Below are 19,371 nucleotides of genomic sequence, written 5' to 3' on the forward strand. Positions count from 1 at the left end.
GCCTCGGTCTCTCTTGCCATCAGGGGACCCTTGTCGGGACAGACAAAGGGCTGAGCACATGCCTGTTTATTCTTGGGGTGCATCTGGGGGCATGGAGGGCAGAGGCAGGACACCGGCTGGGTCTTGCTTGCCAGCAGTGGACTTGGCAGTACCAGCATCTGGCTCCTTTTCTTCTGCCACCCCTGCCCCCAGGTGCCCCCGGTCACCCAGCCAGCTGATGGTGGCATCTAGCTCATCATCACCACCATCATCATCATGATTAACATGGCGGCATAGTGGCTCTGGAGTCAGCCAGTCCTGGGTTCAGGTGTGGCACCTGCACTGCAGTCCAGGACCACTCTGTCAGTCTCTGGACCTCTCTGACCGTCTGTTGTTAGGAGGTCAGGAAGATGGACAGGGACACCGAGTACGTGCTCATGGGGTGCCAGGCACTGTTCTAGGTACCTGTTACACACGAGTCTACTGAATAGTTGGAAAAGCCCCACGAGGTGGGTGGTCTTACCAAGGCTCAGAGAGGGTTGGTAGCTTGCTCTAGGATGTCTGGCTGGGGTGTGATCCCAGGACCCTCCAGAGCCCCTGCCCTTCTCTTTACTACACACATTGGTTTGAGCTCAAAGACTGATATCCCAGCTGGCTTGAGACTTTGTGGTTTATCAGACCGCTTTGTGGTCAGCGTGACGTTTTTGCCCAGGGACCACGGAAATCGTTCTCTGGCCTGGCTGGTTGGGCTCTTAGAATTTATTCAGCTGGACATCATTCCGTTAAGAATGGGAAAGTGATGCTTGAGGAGGGAAGGAACTTGCCCAAGGTCACACAGCAAGTTAGGGACAGAGACAGGACCAGATTCAGGGCTTCCTGCACAATGCTCGCCTGAGGACGTGCGGGCCTGGGGCATGGGGTCCAGTCAAGGGCTTGCCAGCCCCTCCCAGCTGTCTCAAGGCCTGGTGGCTCCCATGGAGAGCCCCAGAGGCCAGCCAGCTGCCTCCACAGGGTGCCCCTGGCCACTAGGAACAGGGAGGGAGAGCGTGGACAACTCCATGCAGCTTGCCTCCCACCTTGCTGCTGATGGGCACGTCTGCGCAGGGTCCCTTCCCTGGGATCAGGGGCTGTGACAGTCCATGGGCAGGGCCAACTCTCACCTCTGTGTTGGGAAAACTATGGGCAGCTGAATTGCAGGGCTTCCAGATCCCCAGAGTCGGGGCGGGATGGAGAAGTAGCCCTGCTCCAGTGGTCCGGCCATGCCACCCTGGGTCTCCCTCCCCCAGGCAAGCACAGGCAGGGTGACAACAGTTGTAAGAATGGCCATCGTCCATCAGGCGTGCCTGGTTTCCTTCTTTTGAGGTTACCAAGTCTGCCCATGTAACGCACAAGGTGGGACCCCACCCCCATTTCACAGAGAAGGAAACTGGGGCTCCTAGGTAGTGGTAAGTGGGCCCCCAGGAATCACAGAGTAGCAGATGGCTTTCACAGTTTGCCTGCCCTTCTTAGTGGAGTCCGTGGAGACTCCTCTTATCTTTGATTCTGGAAGGCCCAGGTCGCTCATGGCAAGCCTTGTCCGCTGGGCTCCCTGGACCGGGCTGCCCTTTCAGGTTGAAAGCAGGCCTGTGCTCGCATCCACCTGTGTGTGCGTGCGTGCGTGTGTGCGTGTGTGTGCGTGCGTGTGCGTGTGTGTGGCAGCATGCTGGGTAGGGGTGCACACGCAGTGTGGTGGCTGCTCACAGCTTGTGCGGCGGCCTTCCGCGGGCCATTACTGCCCGCCTGTAATGGAATCGGCTGCCCTGGTTAAGTGTGCGCATTAATTTAATACCTCCTCCGTGGACACAATCAGTTGGCATTTAATTTGTGTTTCCTTCTGAGCAGCGGAGTACAGCTGGGCAGCCGGGCTGCTGATGGGCACGTCTGCGCGGGGTCCCTTCCCTGGGATCAGGGGCTGAGCGCAGACGGGAGGAGGGCGGTGAGCCTCAGCAGGGCAGTGTCAGGAGGCACCTGTGAGAGCTGGGCTCGGGGGCACGGGGGGCCTCTCTGCTCGCAGGCGGGGGCACTCAGCCTTCCTTCTGCTAGAGGGAGAAGGTGCTCACGGTAAACCACGTGTGAGGAGGAAGTCAGGATGGAGAGGGGAGTTTGAGCAGTTAGCTGCCTGGGAGGAGGGCTGTCTTTCCAGCCCCACCACCCCCACTGCCTTTTCCGCTCATCTGTGTTTCTTTTCTGCCACAAGTGGGAATTGTTTGTGATATGAGGCAAGGGGGTGCTGGGGCATGGGAAGTTGACTCAGTTGTGACATTGAAGCTCTCTAGGGGGGGCTCAGCGGAAACTAAGAGGGTGGGCGGCTCTGGATCTTCATCTGTAACCGGGGCTCCTTTGACATGCCCACTCTGATCTCTTGCCCGTGGGCTTTGGTGAGAATGCATTTGAAGGAAAGGCCCCCTGGTGTGCCTATGGGCCGGGCCGCCTTGTCCCCCAGCTCGGATGTTAGTCTGGACCCCGGCTCTGCAGTGAGGCCAGGGGCAGGACACGGTCCAGCCACGTGGGAAGGGGAGCAGTGCCTTGTGCATCTGTGGGCGGGGCATACGCAGAAGCCAGTGGGAGCCCAGGGGGGTGGGCAGGATGGCCCTGGCATGGCCCTGGCCTTGGTGGCAGCCTGCACCCAGCTGTGCTGCAAGGGGGTGAGCTTCCCGTCCTTCTGGGTGGAAATTGTTGTCTGCCACCTGCTCTCCACTGGAGGCCAGGCCCATGCTTGGCCCAGAACGAAGTTTTCCACTGTGGGCTCCGGCCTACCCTCACCTGAGCTCGCTTCCCATCACCTGAGTGAGTCAGCCAGGGTGTGCCAGCCACTTACCTTCCCTGGGTAGGTGTGGACCATTCCTGGGCCGCGCTCCCAGCTCTCTGAGGTCTGGGTGCTGGAGCCAGCCGTGGCATTCCACGGCTCACACGGAGCTGCCAAGCATCTATTGTCTGTTCTGTGCCGGGGGCGGGACTGAGTGTTTTCGCCCATACTGCCCACCTTGTGTCATCCTCACAACCACCCTCCAAAGGGGTGGAGTGCTTCTCATCTCAGAGATAAGTAAACTGAGGCCCAGGGAGGGTGATTGTTTTGCCCAAGGTCACACAGCTGGGAAGTGGCGGGGACAGGATTCAAACCCAGTTCTTTGCTGCCTAGGCATCTTCAGGACTTTCTCCCCAGCAGCCCCATGGCTGTCCCTGCAGCCTTAATTGTTTTTCTGGGGCTGCACCCACTTTCCTCTGGAGCTGGAGCCCCAGACCTCCTTTCTCTGACGGCACAGGAAGTGAAAACTCTGTGAGTCAGCTCCTCTGCCAGTGACTTCAGCCTGGCTTTCCGCCCCCCAGCAGTCCAGGCTTTGTCAGTCCCTTTCCTGAGGCTCTGTGTGTCATCGGGAGCTGATAGGGGTCAGCAGCGGGGCGGGGGGCGGGGGGGGGCGAGACCCTGGCTGGGGGGTGGGGGTGGGGGGAGGCTGGCGATGAAGCTGCCTCCCCCCTCCCCCCCAGTGGCCTGCCAGACTTCTCCTCCATCCTGTGGTTGTGGCCGTGGTTCTCCTGGCACGCGGGGAGATCACATCTGGCTGGGGCTGTGCCGCCACCCCCTGCCCCGGCCCCTGGCCTCACACGTGTTCTCCTGCTAAGGGTGGGGGCTGAGGCCCCAGACCTCACTGTGTGGGGTCATTTCCTGTCATGGCCTGCTTTGTCCTGACACCCCTGCCTCCCCTCTTCAGCCCCTAGGGCGGTGGGAAGTGGGGGGGGGAAGCTTTCTCCTTCTCCCTGCCCCCTTCCTGCCCTGGAGTGGACATTGCTGAGTGGAAGGCTAGTGCTGGGGACTTGGCTGCTGGGAGCCCCTAGCCCGGGGTGGTGTAGGTGGAGAATGTTCCAGGCAGAAGGGGTGAGCAGGAGGGCTGAGGAGTGATTGTGGTTCGGATTCATTCACTCACTCATTCATTCATTCATTCATTCAACAAATCCATACAACTGTTAGGCTCCCCACCAAGTGCAGGTGGGTTTTAGGTGCAGGAGTATGGCAGTGAGCGCAGGAATGGTAACTGTAACCAGTTCTCGGTCCTGGTGGGAGGGCTGGACCCCCAGCCTTATACCCGACTCGTCTGAGGACTTGTTTGAGGAGCCCTCCTCTGCGCCTCTTCTCCCGCTAGAACAGGCCTCTCTCTCGTGTTTCCTTCATGCCCCGTCAGGCCAGGGCACAGGGGGCCTAAGACTTCTGAAATGGGTGCTGGAGGGCTTCTCCATGCTGCCCGCACACACGTCCAAGTTCCCGATTTGTGGACTCCCAAGTCTGAGCCCCTCCTCACCCTCTAAACTGGTGCAGAGGCCCTCCAGGACGGCCCTTGCCCTTGCCCGCTACTCCGTCTGGCCGCCGAGCCGTGGGTCATGCTGGGCTGCACTCCGGGGGCTCTGGGGGTGCCATGCGTCAGCCCCTTCCTCACTGGGATCTTGATTTCCTGTTCAGTTCAAGCCTCCAGGCAGTGGGAGGGTTTGAACACAGGCCACTGGAGGGATTGGGGCGATGAGTCGCAGGGGGCAGGAGGCTGGGCTGGGGCCGGGAGATGCGCCCTGAGGTCCAGTCCAGCCAGAGCTGAGGGCTGGTTGCATGACCTTCAGAGAGTGTGGGAACAGGATGGGTTCTTCTTAAGTGTCCCTGGTGTGGGCTGGGGCCGTGTAGGTGGAGAGACCCAGGCTCTGAGAGAAGGAGGCAGGTGCTCGGGGAGGCTGAGCCTGGGTTCGGACTCACATCCCTTCGCCTCCCTCCTCGTGAGCTGTGGCCTGGGCTAAGGGAGTGGAGGGCACTCTGCCATCCACTCCCTGTGGGACCCCGGGCCTCAGTTTCCCTCTCTGTAACCTCAGAGGTGTGGACTGGGTGAACTCTGGCCTCTTCCAGCCTTCAGTTTTGGAGATTCTCTGAGTAAAGGTGTGACATAGACATGACCCCACCTTCCCAGCTGTGTGATCTGGGGTAATGGTCTTGGCCTTCAGATTCTTCATCAGTAACATGGAGATAATAATCGTACCTGGAGGTGACCGTGAGGCTTGTTTAAGTGAGGTTGTACCCGTGACACTCCTAGGAAGGGTGCGTGGCACACGGTGCACGCTCGGTCCGTATTAACTGCTCAAGTGAGGTTGTACCCGTGACACTCCTAGGAAGGGTGCGTGGCACACGGTGCACGCTCGGTCCGTATTAACTGCTCTGTTAGTGGTCTGGCCCTCCTCCGTCATTGTCTGCCCTGCTGCTGCGTGCCGTGGACAGAGAGCCCTCGGAGACTGCCGTCTGACGGCGTCTGCAGGGTGGGGAGGGAGAGGCTGAGGGGGGCGAGAGCAGGTCCCCGTGGTGTGGTGGGGGCACAGCTGGTGCCGGGCCGGGGCCCTGAGCACTTTCTGGAGGTGGAGAAAATGAAAGATGGAGGGCAGTCCGTCCCTGCCCCCCACATCGCGGCTGGCTCTTTGGGTGAGAGCCGTGCGGGATAAGGTCCCGTGGCCAAGTGGCGCAGGAGGCAGGGATCCCGAGGCCCGGCTGCCTGGAACCAGAGCTCAAGGAGGGAACGCAAGTGACGTCTGGGGAAGAGATGGCATTGGGGACAGCAGCGAGAGAATGCATAGGATTCAGGAGGCTGAGGCGGAGCGGGAGAGGGTGACTGGGTTCCGTCCGAGCCTCTGCGTCCTCATCTGCATGATGGGGACAGTCCTTGGGGGAAGGTTAAATGGTGCTTTCTATTTTACGTGTATATGAATGGCCGACACGGTGAATGCCACCCAGAAGGTGACCAAGCAGTGTGCCGCCTCTCCCTTCTCGTATCCAGCACTTTAAGGAAGAAAAGTTTAAGGAAGTTTCATGAGCCAGTGGGTCAGGGTGGGCAGGGGTGGCCCCAAGTGATTCAGGCCGCCTTGGCCCTGGCTGGAGTTACCTCTGTGCTCTGGGCCTTATTTTCTCCACCTGTAGAATGGGGCCAGGGGGGCGGTTCTCGGTAGCGTCACAGCCTACAATGTGCGCGCCTTTGCTCAGTGGGGGCCAAGTGGGAGAGCCGGCTTACGGGACACGCTATCGACCGAGCCCTGGCCCCTACTAGGTGTGTCCCCTTCGGAGTGGCTCCTCCCTGGCCCCCCTGCTGCCCATCTTTGCTTCTGTGGGCGCCTCTGCCCGAAGCACCCGTCCTTACTGAAACCTTATTCCTGTGGGCAGATCCAGGGCAGGGGAGGGGACTGTCCCTGGGACACAGGTGCTGCAATTGAAGTGGCCGTAACTTGGTTGACCAGTTTTCGGTTAAGCTGCCTGCTCCCTCTGGGGCTGGGCTGCAGCGAATGTGGGGACGTCTGGGGCCCCTTAAGAAGCCCCTCACTGCTGTCCTTCCACCCCGGTGAGCCAGAGCAGCTGAAGGGCACAGCTTTTCTGCACCGTCAACACTGGCGCGGGCAGAGCCAGCCCTTCTCACCGCGGTGCGGGCCGCGGATTGGGTCTGTCAGGCCGGCTACCACAGGCATGCGGGGGTCTGTCCTAGGTCTTCTGGGAGCAGGACTGCCGGCTGCCCGCTCCGCCCGGCTTTGGAAGTCACAAAGGCCCGTGCAGTCATTGGTACGAAGCTCCTCTGTCGGGATGCGGCTTAGAAACACCAGTGAGATGTGTGTGAGGCCCCGAGCTCAGAGCGTGGGACGCAGACCGGGCTGGCCCGTCAGGGGTTCTCGCTCCTGCTACTGTCTGGAGAGCCAAAGGCCTGGCTCGTGTTTTCGCTCCGGGCTGGACTCGGGGCAAGTCGCTTTCCTTCTCTGGGGCTCCTTTTCCCTGTCTGTACCATGGGTCTGTGGAGCCTTGTGGCACCTCATCAAAAGGTTGCTCAAAGGAAAAGTGAGAGGGGCCGGGCCTCATCTCGATGCTCCTGTCTGGGAAGCGGGTGTGTGGGGGTGAGAGGCCCCTGGGTGCCCACACCTTTGCCCCTCGCTGCCCCCTTCTCTGCGGCTCCTGCTGTTGCTGAAGGCAGGCCGCAACCCTTCCCTGCACCTGCTCAGCTCAGCGGCTTGGAGCTGAGTCCCCTGCCACCTCCCCCCTCGCCCTCCCAGAGCAGCAGGGCCAGGAGAGATGATGATTCAGCTCAGACCCGTGTTCTGGGCCTTGGCCTCCCTCGACAGAAGCCCCAGAAGCCCCATGCTGCTGGGCAGGTGGAGGGCGGCCTGTGAACCTCTCCCCACCTGGGATCCCTGTCTCCCAAGGTGTGCTGTCTCCCCACACACCTCAGGGATCCCTGTCTCCCACTGGACTCCTGGCCTTGGCCCTGACATACCGGTGACCTCGGGCAAATTGCCTGTACACTCTGGATCTCAGCTTCCTTATTTGTACAGTGGGGGTGCTCCGTGAGATGGTCTCACCTGGGTTCAACCCTTAGGTTCTCTCGCTGCCCCTCCTCAGCTTCCTCTGTGTCCTTCATCCCTGGCAGGAGTCCAGCCCCCCTGCCCGCCAGGTGCTGGACCCCGGAGCCCGTGGCAGATCTAGGCCTGGCTACCAACGCCAGGGAGCTGGTAAAGACCAGAGGGAATGAGGGAGAAGGGGAGTGTGTGGGGGAGAGGAGGAATTTTCCTCTGTGTGTGCAAACAGTATCCGTCTTCTCTTGTTTCCAAAAGCCAGTGATGTAACGCACCCTTCATCCATTCCTCCCTTCTGGCCTATTTTTAGCTGGCCCCGACAGCATCCTAAAAGGCTTCCAGACTTGCCTGCTCTGAGGCCATGTAGGGAGGCGGCCATGGGGTGAGGAGAGAGAGGAGCTCATCTGTCTGTCCCAGGATGCAGGGAGGGAAAGAACCTGCCCCAGGCTTCCTCTGGGGAAGGAAGGGAGCTGGGTGGGGAGCCCGGTGAGGGCTCTGATGGATCCTGGTTACCAGTGCTCAGTCTGGGGCCTCCAGCCTGGGTTTTGAGTCCTGCCTCCACCTGTCCTCACCCTGACCTTGGGCCCCTGACTCTCTGCCTGGCTTTCCTTTCTTCATCTGTAACACGGGCTAACAGTACAGCTGTGCTGGGGGGTTGTTAGGAGGATTGAATTATGTCATGTGGAACGGTGCCTGGTACAAAGTAAGCACTCAGTTAAGGTGAGCTGGTATTGGAATGGTGATTAGGATTATTATTTTTTTAAGGCTTATTTATTTGAGAGAGAGAGCGAGGCCATGGGGGAGGGGTAAAGGGCAGAGGGAGAGGGAATCTCAAGCTGACTCCCTGCTGTGCACAGAGCCCTATGTGGGGCTCAATCTCATGACGCTGAGAGCCTGACCTGAGCCAAAATCAAGACTCGGACACTTAGCTGAGTGAGCCACCCAGCCACCCCCAGTGATTATGATTATTAACATCCCATTCCACCTCCAGTTAATGTTGGGGGTGCACCGTGAGCCCTTGTGTGCCTCCTGCCCTTTATTCTTTCCTGTGGGGCTTTAACCAACGTGTACTCGAATGAGACAATACAGAGAAAGCCCTGGAACGGGGCCTGGCCCATAATAAACGCTGACTAAGTGAGAGCTATATTTATTTATTGTTTTTGTTCTAATGTAATAAAACAGTCCTGGGTTTGGATTCCAGCCCCATCCACTAGCTAGCTGAGTGTCTTTGGGGAAGACACGTAACCTCTCTGAGCCTCAGTTTCCTTATCCGTGAGACAGGGATAACAGCTGTGTAGGAGATTTTTTTGCTGATTAGGGTTGCCGCTGGACAGAAAGACTCCCGCGGAGCATGATGATCAGCACAATAAGTTTCTCTCTTGCGGTGCTGGCTTCAGCCGGGCTCCTGAGTGCCAGCCTCCATACGGTGTGATGCACCAATGGCAGGAGCAGTGGTTTTTGCATGGCACTTTACAGTTTGTGTGAAGGGGACCTGGTCGTCCCTCCTGCCTTTGTCTCCCGGGGGTGCGGTGCTCATGCTGGGAACCTGGCACTTGTCACCCCCGCCTGACGTTATGGGTATGTGTCGGCCTGGCTGTCCCCCTCCCCTACACTGGGAGCTCCCAGAGGGCGGGCAGGGAGGGATTCACGGCTGCACCTTGCTTGCCTCGCCCGGGGACAGGCCCAGGGTGGGCGCTGGCTTGGTGTCTGAGGGCGGGACTGGCAGGGAGAGGCCACCGTCTGACCACCTGTCCTTCTTGGCTCTTGCAGGTGGGAGGAGGAACTGGCCAAGCGCATGAATCTGCAGACCATGGTGGACACGCTGCAGGAGGTGAGCACCCCCGGAGGTCCCGACCACGAGAGGCTTGCGGGAACCGTGTGGCCTAGGGATGCAGTCTCCGTGGGGCAAAGTCGGAGGCTGTTCCCGGCTCAGCCCCGGCACTCCTGCTGCCTCAGTCGCTCCTCGAGGGAGCCACAAGCCTTCTTCTTTGTCTTCTGCTTTGGACCTAGGAAGGGACCGGCACAGTGTTGCAGAAAAGCTCGGGGATGGGACTAGGGAAGCCTGGGTCCAAGCCCAGCTGGGTGATGTTGGTCCAGTGACTCCTTCTGACCCTCTCCTCCCCACCTGAGTTCAGGACTGGATGGTCTCTTGAGCTGTCCTACCCCAGCTTGCAGGAACTGACTTGGGGCTGAATGCCTTAGAGAGGATGGGTGGCGTGTCACTGGGTGGGCTCCCGGTGAGAATATTCTCTTGTGGTGCTGGCTCGGTAGCTCTGGGTCTGGGCTCTGCTTCTCACCCACCTGCTGCGTCCCCTGGACAGCAAACTTCACTTTCTAGGCCTCTGAATAACGAACCCATGAGAAGGCAAGGCAAAGTTCTTTCAAACATTTTTAAAAATTGCTTTCCGATATTTAAAGTGCTGATCTTCTAAGAGACAGAATAAAGTAATGTCAATATGTAGAAGGAAAAGGATGAATGTCTGCTCCCCCGCTTTTTTTTTTATAACAGAAGTCTTTTTATTTACAAACACGACATGTTCACGGTCAAATATTTGGAAAATTCAGAAACAGAGAGAGAAGAAAATAAAACTCTCCTCCAGTTCTACCTGCCCTCTTCCCTGCATACTTGATAAATTACTGGGAGACCTTCTGTCTTTTCTGTGCAAACACACATGTACTCTACATGTGTACATGCGTATGTTTGGTTACATGGACACACGTGGCATTGCCATTTTTGAGGTGGGAGATGGTCAACTATCGGCAATTTCACAAGGACCGAGCTCACATTTTGACCTATTGGAATCACTTGTTCCACTAACCTGGCTCTTTTTCTTCTTATTGTCTGCTGGGGATTTTTCCATGTGATAGATACTCCTTGGAAGGTGTTTTAAGCTGAGTGGTGCCCTGCAGTGAACCGGGCTCGGCAGGAAGCCGGGCAGGGGGGAGGTGCTTGGCACCCCTTTCCTGGCATGCAGGTGCCTGGCCTGGTTGGACATCAGGTGTCCAGGGCTATGGACCCCGGTGTCCAGCACCTCACACCCCTCAGGGTCCCTTATCCTCTAAACCCGCCCCCAACTCTGTCCTGTGTAGGCGGCGCAGGAGGCTGAAGCCATCCAGGAGGAGATGAACGAGAAGATCGAGCGGCTCAAGGCCGAGCTGGTGGTGTTTAAGGGGCTCATGAGTGACGTAAGTGCCACTGGCCGCCGCCCCAAGCTTCATGACACCCCTCCCCCCCAACACCCATCATGCAAAATGCTTCATTCACTCCGAGGCTCCAGAGCTCGGCTTCTAGTTAGAGTCCTGGCTGGCTGCGTTTGCCCCATGAGGATGACGGATGCATCGGAGACCAGCCCCCCTCACCCCACTTCCGCTTCCCTTGGTCTGAGTAGAGATGCATTAATCTGCTGCTTAACCCATCCCTCCCTCCCCTGGGCTCCTCTGACGGTCTGTCTGTGTTTGCTCCGACTCGTCCCAGCTCGCCACGTTGAGGGCGGGTGGTGGCCTTGGGCCTCAATGTCTGGGCACAGTGGAGGGCCCAGTGGCAGGTTGCAGGAGGCCCCTGGGTCCAGTCTTTGTCAGCCGGGGAGGCTCCTCAGGCCAGCAGCCTGCAGCAGGGTTGCTTTGTAAAGTGAGGGAAGGCCAGCGTCTGCATCCTTTTGAAGACTGGAACCTCTCTGAGTGACTGTGGGTGCCAGGAGCTGTTGGCAACCAAAGCCTCCTTCCTGCTGGGGACCCAGGTTTCCTGCCCCCTTCAGGCAGCGGGCAGCATGTAGGGAGGGCCGCCAAAAAGGAGAAGGAGCCCGGGCGGGTGACTCAGCCTGGGGTGGCTTCTGGTCCTAAGGGCTGTGGACCTGGGTGTGGCTGGCAGAAGCCTCCAGGGGAGGGGGCTGCTGGGGGAGCCCACCTGGCTTCCCCTCACTGGGGTCCTGGGGGACCCCCCTCATCTTTGGTGAGACTCCGTGGCCATGGGAAGAAGCCTGGGGAGAGCGTGCACCATGGCAGGCCCCTCTGTCGGTGTGGGGTGGGGGGGAGACAGGTGGGGCAGAAGGGGTGGGAGAGAGGGAAGTCTTTCAAGAGTGGGAGGTGTCTTTCTTCTTTGCTCTGACGAAATAAACACTGGCACTGTGTCTGTTGAGAGGACGCCTTCCAGCCCTTAGGGAGGCCGGCAAACATGGCCTCACATTGTCCACTTGGCGCCAAAGCCTTTAGCTCCCACGACCTCTCCACCCCCTCCCCCAACCTGAGCAGCGCTGGCCCTGCCCTCCCCCCCAGAAGCTTCAGGCCCCGCCCCTTGGACTCGGACTCGGGGTTGCGCACCCCTCTGCCCAGCAGGAGCCTGGGAGCGACGGCCCCGCCCTGCGCCCCCATGCTCGCTCACGTAACCCCCCTGCTGTCCTCCCTGCAGCCCATGACAGACCTGGACACAAAGATCCAAGAAAAGGCCATGAAGGTGGACATGGACATCTGTCGCCGGATCGATATCACGGCCAAGCTGTGCGATGTCGCACAGCAACGGAACTCGGAAGACGTGTCCAAGATCTTCCAGGTGAATAGGGTCGCCCTGCTCACCAGCCGCCACTCCCCCCTGCCACTGCCCCGTCCCAGAGTGCCGGGCCTCTACCCTGCATGGCCAGGCCCTCTTCCCCTACAGTCCCGCCCACTCCCCCTCTCCCAGAGCTAGCTTCGGCCCCCACTCTGGCCTCCCCAGGACAACACAGAGTCAGGGACCCGGCGACTCGTAGGCTTGTCGGGCTGAATGCTTCATCCTGTGGCTGAGGAGGCCACTCGCCCGGTGGGGGGACGTGACGGGCTCAGGGAGGGACAGGCCCACCTGGGACTGGCACTCAGGTCTCCTGACCCTCGGGGTCTTGGTCCACGGGCCGCTGGGTGCTGTCGCCAAGGTTGAGAGCCCTGGCCAGGCTGTGGGAGCGCCGGGTGAGCTGGCTCAGCCCTGGTAGATGAGCCTCAGAATTCCCAAGAGGAGCTGATGGCCTGTTTTTTGTTCCCACCGAAGAGTCTCTCAGGGCCCACCCCCAGCCCTCAAGGAACAAGTGTGTGTCCTGAGACAAGGCAATGGGGCAGTTAGCACTGGTGGGCTGTCCTCCAGGGAGGGCTTGGGGGCTAGTCCAGCGGCTTGAAGGGCACGTGTCATTCTCCAGAGGCCGCTTCTTGAATTCTGGGTCGTGGTTTGGCTTTTGCTTGAGCCCAGGGCATTCCAGCGTGTTGTTGCTTTAAGTGTGTGACTTTGGGTGTAACGGGAGAGATCTGGGCTCGTCCACCTCTGTGCCTGCTGGCTGCCCCTCTGCTGGGAAGCAGGGGGTGACCATTCCAGGCTTTGTTTGGTTTGCTCGTGTCTTGTCTGCTTGGAGTGGAGGAAGCTTGGTGACCCTCGGGCTGCCTGCCCATTGCCTTTGCATGTGAGCAGGAGGGCTCTGAAGCATGGAGCCCTCTGGGCCTCTGTGAAGGGTTCTCTCTCTCTCTCTGGCTGGCTCTGAGACATCCCAGGGGACTCTGCACCCCGGTCTGGCCCACTGGTCTCCCCAGATCCTGCAGCTGCTGCTCTGATGAAGGGCCCAGCTGAGCCGGCCCACCCACCGCGGGAGGGAAGGGTCCAGGCCGTCTGACCTCCCTCCTGCATGTGTCCCACCTCATGCTTCCTGCTAACGCCGCCTGCTTCTCAGAGGAGCTCCGCATCTTTCCTGGCAGTGGCCGCCCCAGCCATGCTCCATCCATCCTGCGGGGTGCTGACTCCCTTCCCAGCCCACCCTCCCTCCCGGCAGAGGCTCCCACTTACCTCCATCTCTTCCCTCCCGGGTCAGGTGGTCCCCAAAAAGAAAGAGCGTAAGGTGGCTTCGGACGACGACATCTCCGAGCAGGATGGGGAGGTGAACCGGTTCTCGGACGACGAGGTCGGCTCCATGAACATCACAGACGAGATGAAACGCATGTTCAACCAGCTGTGAGTATCTCCGCTGCCCTGGCCCCCGGGGCTCCGCTCCACCTGTCCAGGCTGCTGGGGGCAGGGCTGCAAACGGGTGGCCTGCTCTGACAGTGCCTTGTCTGGCCGGCATGGGGTTCTGAAAGAATTTGGATTTAGTCTCAGCGTTCATAATTTGGGGAGTTCCACATGTTCAGAAGAGCCTAAATGGTAGCAGTGGGTCCTGTGGGCTTGAGCCTTACACTCCGACCGGTTGTCCCCGGGGTGGGATCGCTGGGCGCATCGCCGCACTGGGGCCCACCGTGCTGGCTGAGGGCGGGCTCCCGACAGCCACTGAGCATCCTCCGTGGGCGGGTGGCTTTACAGATGAGGCTTCGGTGACTCCAGACAGTCAGCCGAGGAGGTTGGATTACCACATCCCTTGGTACACGAGGATGCGGAGACGCACAGACAGGAGGCACTTGGCCACAACTGCTCCGCTTGTGTGGGCCGGAGCTGAGGTTCAGAGCCAGGCCTGTCTGCCGCCCGGGTTCCGTCCCGGAGATGCTGCGGGTTAGCGGTGGAGTCCGGGGCTGGCTCTGGTCCGTGGTGGGCTGGAGCCGGCCCGCAGCGGCTCATGAAAGCCGATCGCGCATGCGGCCGCCCGCTCCAGGTTCAGCCATGGCACAGAAGTAGCTGAAAATTCGCCCCAGTGGGACATTGGCAGATACTTGCCCTCAGGGCTACCTCCCCTCCGCTGCCAAAAGCTGGTTTACTCGAACCTCATTGGATGGAGTCGCCTGGGGCAGGGAGACACTGTGGCCTTGGTCTGTCCAGGGCCATATTCTCCATCCGAATCTGTCTTTGACTCTAGTCCACACGGTGCCCTGAGGTGGGGTGGGGGAGGGGAGAGGAGGGTGCCCCTGCGGGCGTTAGGTGACTTGCCTGAGGGTTTGGAGTCGGAGGGTTGGGCTGCGACAGGACCTCTGGGGCCCACATTTATTTCCTCCTGCCCCTCTGGTGGCTCTTGCCTGTTCTGTCTCTGGAGCCCCTTGCAGTTGGGCGCCTGAGCCCTGAGAACTCCGCTTTCCCCCAGGACTCTGGGTTTCCAACAGCAGGGCTATGTTTGAGCTCTTGGCTCTAAGGAGCCGTCACAAAACCCCACAGAACCCCTCCCCAGGGGCTCGTGTCGTTTAGGCAGTGGCCTCTGACATTGTACTCGGTTCAGAAGCTGGGGCACGGGTCTCCCCCGCCTGCCTCCTGCAGAGCCCTGGGTCTGGCTTGGCATTACAGAGTCCAAAGGCCACTCAGCCCAGCCCTTTCACATTCAGATAGGGAAACTGAGGTTCAGAGGAGCGTGCCAGGAGTTGGAACAGAGCTGGGCCCCTGGCCCGCAGTTGAGTCCTTTGTCCCCAGCTAGCTGTCTTTGCCTTCAGAAGAGAGTCGCCCTCTGCCCTCTCTGCAATACCATCTCTGGCCTGGTCCCTTTGCCTCTGAGCCGGATGACTCTTAGGGAGGCAGGAGTCAGACCCCGGTGGGGATGGGTTTGTGTGACACTTTCTTGTACTTGTCATTCCCTGGGAACAGAACTGAGGTGGCGCTCGCTGTGTTTTGGGGGCTTGCTGTTGGAGCGGGACAAGGAGACTCCTGGACTCCTGATTCCGTCTTCCGACATCCTCTCCAAATGTCGTGTTCTCATCCTTTGGTGATGACAGGGGCTGTGGAAGGGGACCCTTGATTGGATCCAGGTTTTCTGAACGTGGCGCTGGGCGTTCCTGAGCCTGAGGCGGGATTGTCCACCCCACACACCCAGGCTGGGTTCATTTGGGTGAATTAAAGGGCTTCTCTGAAGAAATTGTCCCTGTTTGCAGAAAGTTCCCAAGGGATAGTTAGGCTGCCTGGGAATGGGCTGGGCTGAAAGGAACAGTTCCAAGAGCTGGGTCTGGGGACTCCCTGGCAGCACTACTATTGTACAAAGGAGGTCTCATGCAAAATCGGGTGCCTGGGGTTGACAGGTCTGAACTAGGTTCAGTATCCAAGTAGATTTATTGGATTGTAAGGTTGTTTGGTTTAAAAAAAAAAAAAAATATATATATATATGTGTATATACACATCTCCTTTGATCATCCCCTCCACCCTTGCAGTTCTAGCCAAGGCCATGCTGACCCCACCCTGGGCAGGGCCCTGAACCCCGCCTCCCATATCTCCACCGGCTATGGGCTGGGCTGAGACCCAAGCCAGAGGCTGCCCCCCGCCAGTTCCCCTGAAGTCTTTGAATAATGTGCCCCATGTCAGGGCTGTTTTGTTTTGATCAAAATCTGTTGCTTGGGCTTCAGACCAAGGAGAAGGGGAGGAATTTGCTACTTTCCCTGCACCATGGCCAGTTCCTCAGCCCTGCCCTCCCGATCTCCTGACCCCTTTCTCTTGCCCATCTTCCTGTCCTTTCTGGCTCCCCATTCCTCAGCTGGGGTTTCCTTCAGATCCCAGACGCTAGAAAGGAAGTGAAGTCAGCGGTCAAGTATGTGTTGCGGTGACGGTGGACCCCAGGGGCTAATCTGGAGCTAGTCCAGGCCAGCAGCGCCTTCTTATGCTGCTCTGCCCCCCCCCCCCCCCCGGCTCTGGTCCCTGGGCTCATGGAGCCACCTACAGGCTCTAGCAGAAACTGCTTTTTGGTGGGGGACCTGGCTCCAGGGGGTGCTCTAGGCAGCTTTGAACCAGAAATTCTTGGGCCCTGCCCGGTGGCCCCGCAGCCTGATCCGTTGTGGGACGGTAGGGAGCAGTGCCCTGGGGGATTGGGGGTGTTGACAGAGAGCCCTGGGACCCACATTCTCCTCTGTGGCTCATTTGATCCATCAATTGATTTAAGCCCTGTAGACGTCAGCCATCCCATCTGATCAAGTTCCCCTTCAGCTGGGGGAACCAAGGCATCTCCAGAAACCCCTCAGTCCCAGGCAAGCCTCTATGGTCCGTTACCCTACTTCCAGTTCCAGTGAATAGGGAAGCCCTGAATTTGTTCAGGCTTTGAATCCAAGCCCGATTTCAAGCATGTATTGGTCCAGAAGTCTACCTAATCCCTGTGCCCTTCAGTTTCCTCATCTGTGAAATGGGACTAAGAATCCTGCTTGTCTCATAGGAATGTTAGGAGGAGGGAAGGAAGTGCAGTTTTAATGTATGCTAGTGGCCAGTCCTGCACCCAGCACGTAACGGGTGCTTGATGTGTTCTACTGGGGGATGAAAATGCCGTAGGAGACATCTGGTTTTCTGCCCCAGTTTCTGTGACAGGCTAGCAGTGTGACTTTGGACAAGTGGGTTATTCTTTCTGAGCTGCAGTTTCCTCATCTGTAAAATGGGCATGATATCAACCTTTCCGAGTTGTGGAGAAGACTATAGACATCGCCTCTTGCAGAGTAGGGGCTCCAGAAATGAGCTGTTACATGAATGAAAACAGTCACCAGATTGGAGTGGGGAGGAAAATACCTTTAGTCTCCACTGATTAAAGACTGGCGTCTTTACAAAGAGACATTTAAAACGGTATAAGTAATATATCTGTACTTTCTGCTTTTTTTTTTTTTTTAGATTTTATTTACTTATTTAACAGAGAGAGACACAGTGAGAGAGGGAACACAGGCAGGGGGAGTGGGAGAGGGAGAAGCAGTCTTCCCGCTGAGCAGGGAGCCCGATGGGGGGCTCGATCCCAGGACCCTGGGATCATGACCTGAGCCGAAGGCAGATGCTTAACGACTGAGCCACCCAGGCGCCCCACTTTCTGCATTTTAAAAGAGCTAACCCCGCCCCGGATAAGGCATATGTCTCCTTTGGCCGGCACCCCGTCTGTGTGGGGCAGCTGCCTGGCAGAAGCGTACCCATTGGGGCGGTGCCCCTTTCTCCCCCGACCCAGCCCAGCCTCTGGAGCCGGGCTTCAGGTCAGCCCTGTCCTCTGCTGTCACCCCACAGGCGGGAGACCTTTGATTTTGACGATGACTGTGACAGCCTGACGTGGGAAGAGAATGAAGACACACTGCTGCTCTGGGAGGACTTCACCAACTGCAACCCGACCATTGACCTGCAGGGCGAGGTGAGCCCCTGGCCCGGTTGCCCTCCCCGGTCCCCGCTCATTCCGGCAACCCGCGCCACCCGGCTCATTGTCCCCTGTGCTCTGTGTCCCCAGCAAGAGGAAAACTTGGGCAACTTGATCCACGAGACAGAATCCTTCTTCAAGACGAGAGACAAGGAGTACCAGGAAACGATTGGCCAGATCGAGGTGAGGGCTCGGGCTCTGGAGCCCTCTGGTGAGGCTCCTGCAATGTGGGGTCTCGATTGTTAGTTGAGGGGGATGGGGGTGCTGGACGGGTGCAGCGGGCACAAGGTCGTGAGTTGGAGGCCTGCAGTTCCCTGCCCGGCGCTGGGCAGGTCCTGCCCCTCCTAGGGCCTTGGTTTTCTCGGGTGTAAAACAGATCACATGGAGGTGGTGATCCCTGTCTGTCCCAGAGAGTTTTTTAAGTTACTCAATGGAGATAGTGATCCCAAACAATGAGAGAAGACGTTTGAGTGACATCGAGTGACGCTAGGCACTCAGTAAGCCTCCCTGGTACCCACATGCCCTCTGTACATGCCTAGAGGTAGCTAGGCGCCTCCAGCCTGCGCGGTGGGTGGTACCATGTACTCCATCGTGCAGAGGAGGGGATGAGAATGACAGAGACCCAAGTGGCTGGCCCAAGGCCTCCAGCTGGGAAGCAGCCTTCAAGCCTGCTGTCTGCATTCTAGATCCTGTGCACCTGGCCACATCTTTCAGTGAGAGTGACTGCTGGAGAAAGAGAAGGCCGGCTCCTTCCCCGGGGGCTGTGTCATTGGTAGAGGACAAGGGTCAGAAACATAACGGAGACCTGAGAACTTTCCTACGCAAGTCCATGGAAAGCAGTGTGGGATGCTGAGCGGGGTGGAGTTGGTAGACCTGGCGAAGGCAACCCCTAGGGTTGCTAAGCAGCCATTTCCCTTTCAGTGGAAGCAGTTCTGGGGGCTGGGGGCTGGCATGCAGGGAGCGGAGGGCATGACATCCTTGGGGGGTGGGGTGAGGGGGCTTGGCACTGTCACCATCAAGGACGTGTGGAGGAAGTGGCCGAGGGTTCCGGAATGAGGGCGACTTGGCCTCATCTTTCTCCCACGTGCGGCCTTTCAGCTGGAGCTGGCCACGGCCAAGAGTGACATGAACCGGCACTTGCATGAGTACATGGAGATGTGCAGCATGAAGCGCGGGCTGGACGTGCAGATGGAGACCTGCCGCCGGCTCATCAAAGGCTCTGCAGACAGGTACCCAGTCCCGTCCTCCCTGCGGGTTCAGCGATTTTGTCCTTGGGGGGTATCTGTGGGGCTGCAACTTACTGCCTGGACCATTTCATCTGCCCAGCCCACCTGTGCACCCGTCCACCCCTCCCTCCACGTGCATCCAGTATTAGCCACCTGCTGTGTGCTGGATGACTTATGTGTCTGATCTCATATAGATCTCTCGGCAGCTACTTGTCATGTCCAAGGCCTGCTCTGTGCCAGGCTGTGGGGACAGTGATGCACAGAACAGCCAAGCCCCTGCCCTCTTGGGGCTCGTGCCCCACTTTCTGCCCAGGTGTTGGGCGGAGGAGGTATGCAGGGCACTCCTCTCCACCGCTGGTGGGGCTCCTAGTGTCCGTGGGAAGCAATTTCCCTTCCTTTCCTGTCCTCCGACCAAGCGCCACTGGGTCTGTCCCCAGGAGACTGACGAGCCTCAGGCCCCTTGTATTTGCCAGGGAACGCCAAAACAAAGACAGAGCCCCCTGCCTTCTAGGAACGTGCACCTTTTGTGGGGAGACAGATGTGCCAGTAATAAAATGAGATGATACGTGAAAAGTGCTGGGCACAAAGCACAAATATGTTCATTGTAATCGTTCCTCTTTTATGACTGTGGTTCAGGCTATAAAAGAGGGAGGGGCAGCCCGGTGGGAAGCTGCGTGGGGGGCCCTGGGCTTAGCATGTCATCCCTTTAGCTCACTGTGGCCCGCGGAACCCATTGTCATCACGTGCATGTTCAGATGGAGGAGCAGGTTAAACAGCTTGCC

At 58.7% G+C, this 19,371-nt stretch overlaps 1 protein-coding gene across 1 annotated transcript in view; it reads left to right on the forward strand.

The window, feature by feature from the left end:
- Positions 1–19,371, forward strand: part of IFFO2 (intermediate filament family orphan 2) — a 46,667-nt gene that overhangs the window by 23,207 nt on the left and 4,089 nt on the right. Inside the window, exons 2-8 of the mRNA XM_028108497.2 lie at positions 9,139–9,199; positions 10,459–10,554; positions 11,774–11,914; positions 13,188–13,327; positions 17,240–17,360; positions 17,454–17,546; positions 18,462–18,592. Coding sequence (XP_027964298.2) covers positions 9,139–9,199; positions 10,459–10,554; positions 11,774–11,914; positions 13,188–13,327; positions 17,240–17,360; positions 17,454–17,546; positions 18,462–18,592 — 783 coding nt within the window. The remainder of the gene's footprint in view (positions 1–9,138; positions 9,200–10,458; positions 10,555–11,773; positions 11,915–13,187; positions 13,328–17,239; positions 17,361–17,453; positions 17,547–18,461; positions 18,593–19,371) is intronic.

Source organism: Eumetopias jubatus, unplaced genomic scaffold (genome assembly GCF_037043125.1).
Source record: "Eumetopias jubatus isolate StellerSeaLion01/CBP00866 unplaced genomic scaffold, mEumJub1_p1.0 scaffold_4, whole genome shotgun sequence".
Taxonomy (NCBI): Eukaryota; Metazoa; Chordata; class Mammalia; order Carnivora; family Otariidae; genus Eumetopias; species Eumetopias jubatus.